The sequence below is a fragment of the Mchenga conophoros genome, linkage group LG3, assembly GCF_057382185.1.
Source record: "Mchenga conophoros isolate Kocher_MC1m ecotype Shallow Benthic linkage group LG3, M_conophoros_male_GT1.1, whole genome shotgun sequence".
Classification (NCBI taxonomy): Eukaryota; Metazoa; Chordata; class Actinopteri; order Cichliformes; family Cichlidae; genus Mchenga; species Mchenga conophoros.
The window spans coordinates 24038634-24040796 of NC_140528.1; the positions used below are offsets into that span (position 1 = coordinate 24038634).

Genomic DNA, 2163 nt, shown 5'->3' on the forward strand with positions numbered 1-2163 from the left:
AATGATAAAGTTAACGCGTTTCCAGAGGGGCTAAAATCCCTCTGTAGTTTAAGCCCGTTTTCTGATCCTGATTCTAACGGTTCCCAATTTTGCCCAGTGTAACCCCTTACCTGGTCCCAATTACGGCACCAGCTGTCATAAGGACGATTTCCCCTCTCGCAGTGCGTACTCACTGAATAATCCCAACAGACCCACACATTGTATCCCCTCCAAGCACTGCCGACGTCCCTGCAATTAACAACATCACACAGATCAAACGTAAAGGAAGTTGTGGAGCCAATAACATAATCTAATTCTAAACCACCATATGTGCTGAGACACTCATCCTTTTTACCAGAGACCTCGCGCTTCACTCTTGCCCGCAACCTTAAATCACTATGGACCACGCGTGATGTACTTGGTGTATCAAACAACGCCGGACTGGCATGGCCTCCGTGCTCAGACTGGTTTCCCGGGTCGGTCTGCAACAAACAAATCAAAAAACAAATAGCCATGATTAGCAACATCGTTAACATCAAACTCATAATAATTTTAAACATTGTGATGGCTTTTGAGACTCTTCTTTCATCACCAGTGTCTACTTGTTGTGATGGCATGGTGGTATGTGAATGTTATGGTGTAGTAAAAAGTTCAAAGCCCTTTATCAGAGCCTCTCTCTTGTTTTAGGTGTTCAGTGTGGTACCGCTCCTTTTCGTTGGCGCGGCGATCTCCTCCTTGGCTGCTCTTCTTTCTTTGACCTTCCGGGTAGACTACCGGTCGGTCCGTTGCACAGGTGTGAGGGATTATTGTGCCGCTCAATTTCACCTGCGTCGGGTTGAGATTGATCCTTCCTCACCAAGCCCTCGTGCGCAGCTGCGCACTGCGTCCAGTGATACCAGGTGTCGCCTTTCCCCTTCAGTTGGACCGCTGTCGCCGTCCGAGCCGATACCTCATATGGACCAGTCCAGCGGGGCTCCTTCCACTTTCGTTTGATGACTCTCAGCCACACTGTTTTCGCGTCCGGGACCTCTCCTTCTCCTGTGGGCCCCTTACAAGCCGCCTGTTTCGTGAAACTGGACACTAGCGCCTTTAGCTCGTTCCAGTAGTCTGCGTGGGACCGGTTCCCCTTTTTGTCCCGTTCACCCGAGCCCACCGTCCAAGGTGCCGGAAACTGTCTCCCGGTTTGCAGCTCGTATGGTGTAAAACCTGTGGATTGATTAACAGAACATCTTATGGTCATCAACGCAACCGGCAGGGCTGCGACCCAATTTAGCCCTGTTTGCGCGCAGATTTTTGCCAATTTGTTTTTCAAATTTAGGTTCATTCTTTCTACTTTCCCCTGAGACTGAGGATGATAGACCGTTCCAAATTTATGCTGGACGCCCAACATTTTTTCTACTTTTTCCAAATCTTGATTTTTAAAATGGGTTCCATTATCTGATCTAATTCTTTTCGGGAACCCATGACGGGGAATGTAATGATTGATTAAACACTTAATGACAGTCTTAGCATCCTCCTTTTTTGTAGCCCAGGCCTCTGGCCAGCCGGTCAAAGCGTCAACACACACTAACAAATATCTTACACCGCCCGGCCCGGAATCAATCATATCAGTGAAATCAATAACAATCTCCTCTCCCGGCCTCTCAGGGGGCCGAAACTTACCCACTTCCGGTTTTACTGCTGGCTTAGGATTGTGTGCCCCACAGATTAAGCACATCCTGGCCTTCTCCCTTATCATTCCTCGCAGCTCAGGATGCCACCAATGACACAAATTTCTTTCCATCTGGGCTCTCCCCACGTGGGCAAGTCCGTGGGCTTCATCCACCTTCTGTTCTGCCATTTTGGCTGTCAGCACGGGGCGCCCGTCTGGCCCCCTCCACAAATGTCCATCCTGCCAGGCTCCTTTGTTCTTCCACACCCCCTTTTCCTCTGGGGATGCCTCCTCCTGGGCCCGTTTAACTTCCTCAATCAGGTCAACAGGTATCTCTTCTTCTGATGTTACCTGTATCGTTTGTCTCTGTCCTTTGTAGCCTGCGGCCTCCTTTGCGGCTTCGTCTGCTCTCTGGTTTCCTTTTTCCACCATACTGGTTCCTTGGGAGTGAGCTTTGCATTTTATAATGCTCACCTCCTCTGGGTCAGCCAAGGCCTTTTCCAGTTCCTCCATTTCATGTTTGTGGGAAATAG

General features: G+C 49.3%; 1 protein-coding gene across 1 annotated transcript; it reads right to left on the reverse strand.

Moving 5' to 3' along the window:
• Window positions 1-670: 670 nt before the first annotated feature.
• Window positions 671-1849, reverse strand: LOC146577763 (uncharacterized). The gene is made up of 2 exons (XM_085268385.1): window positions 1642-1849; window positions 671-1185 (listed from the first exon to the last, which is right to left on the reverse strand). Exons 1-2 carry the CDS (start codon window positions 1817-1819, stop codon window positions 671-673), a joined length of 693 nt encoding a protein of 230 aa, XP_085124511.1. The 5' UTR covers window positions 1820-1849.
• Between the last annotated feature and the right edge of the window lie 314 nt (window positions 1850-2163).

Coding starts and splice junctions, on each gene's coding strand:
- LOC146577763 (XM_085268385.1), bottom strand. CDS start 1,819: ATGGCAGAACAGAAGGTGGATGAAGCCCACGGACTTGCCCACGTGGGG. Junction 1,186..1,641: donor AGCAGTAAAACCGGAAGTGG/GTAAGTTTCGGC, acceptor ATCAATCCACAG/GTTTTACACCATACGAGCTG.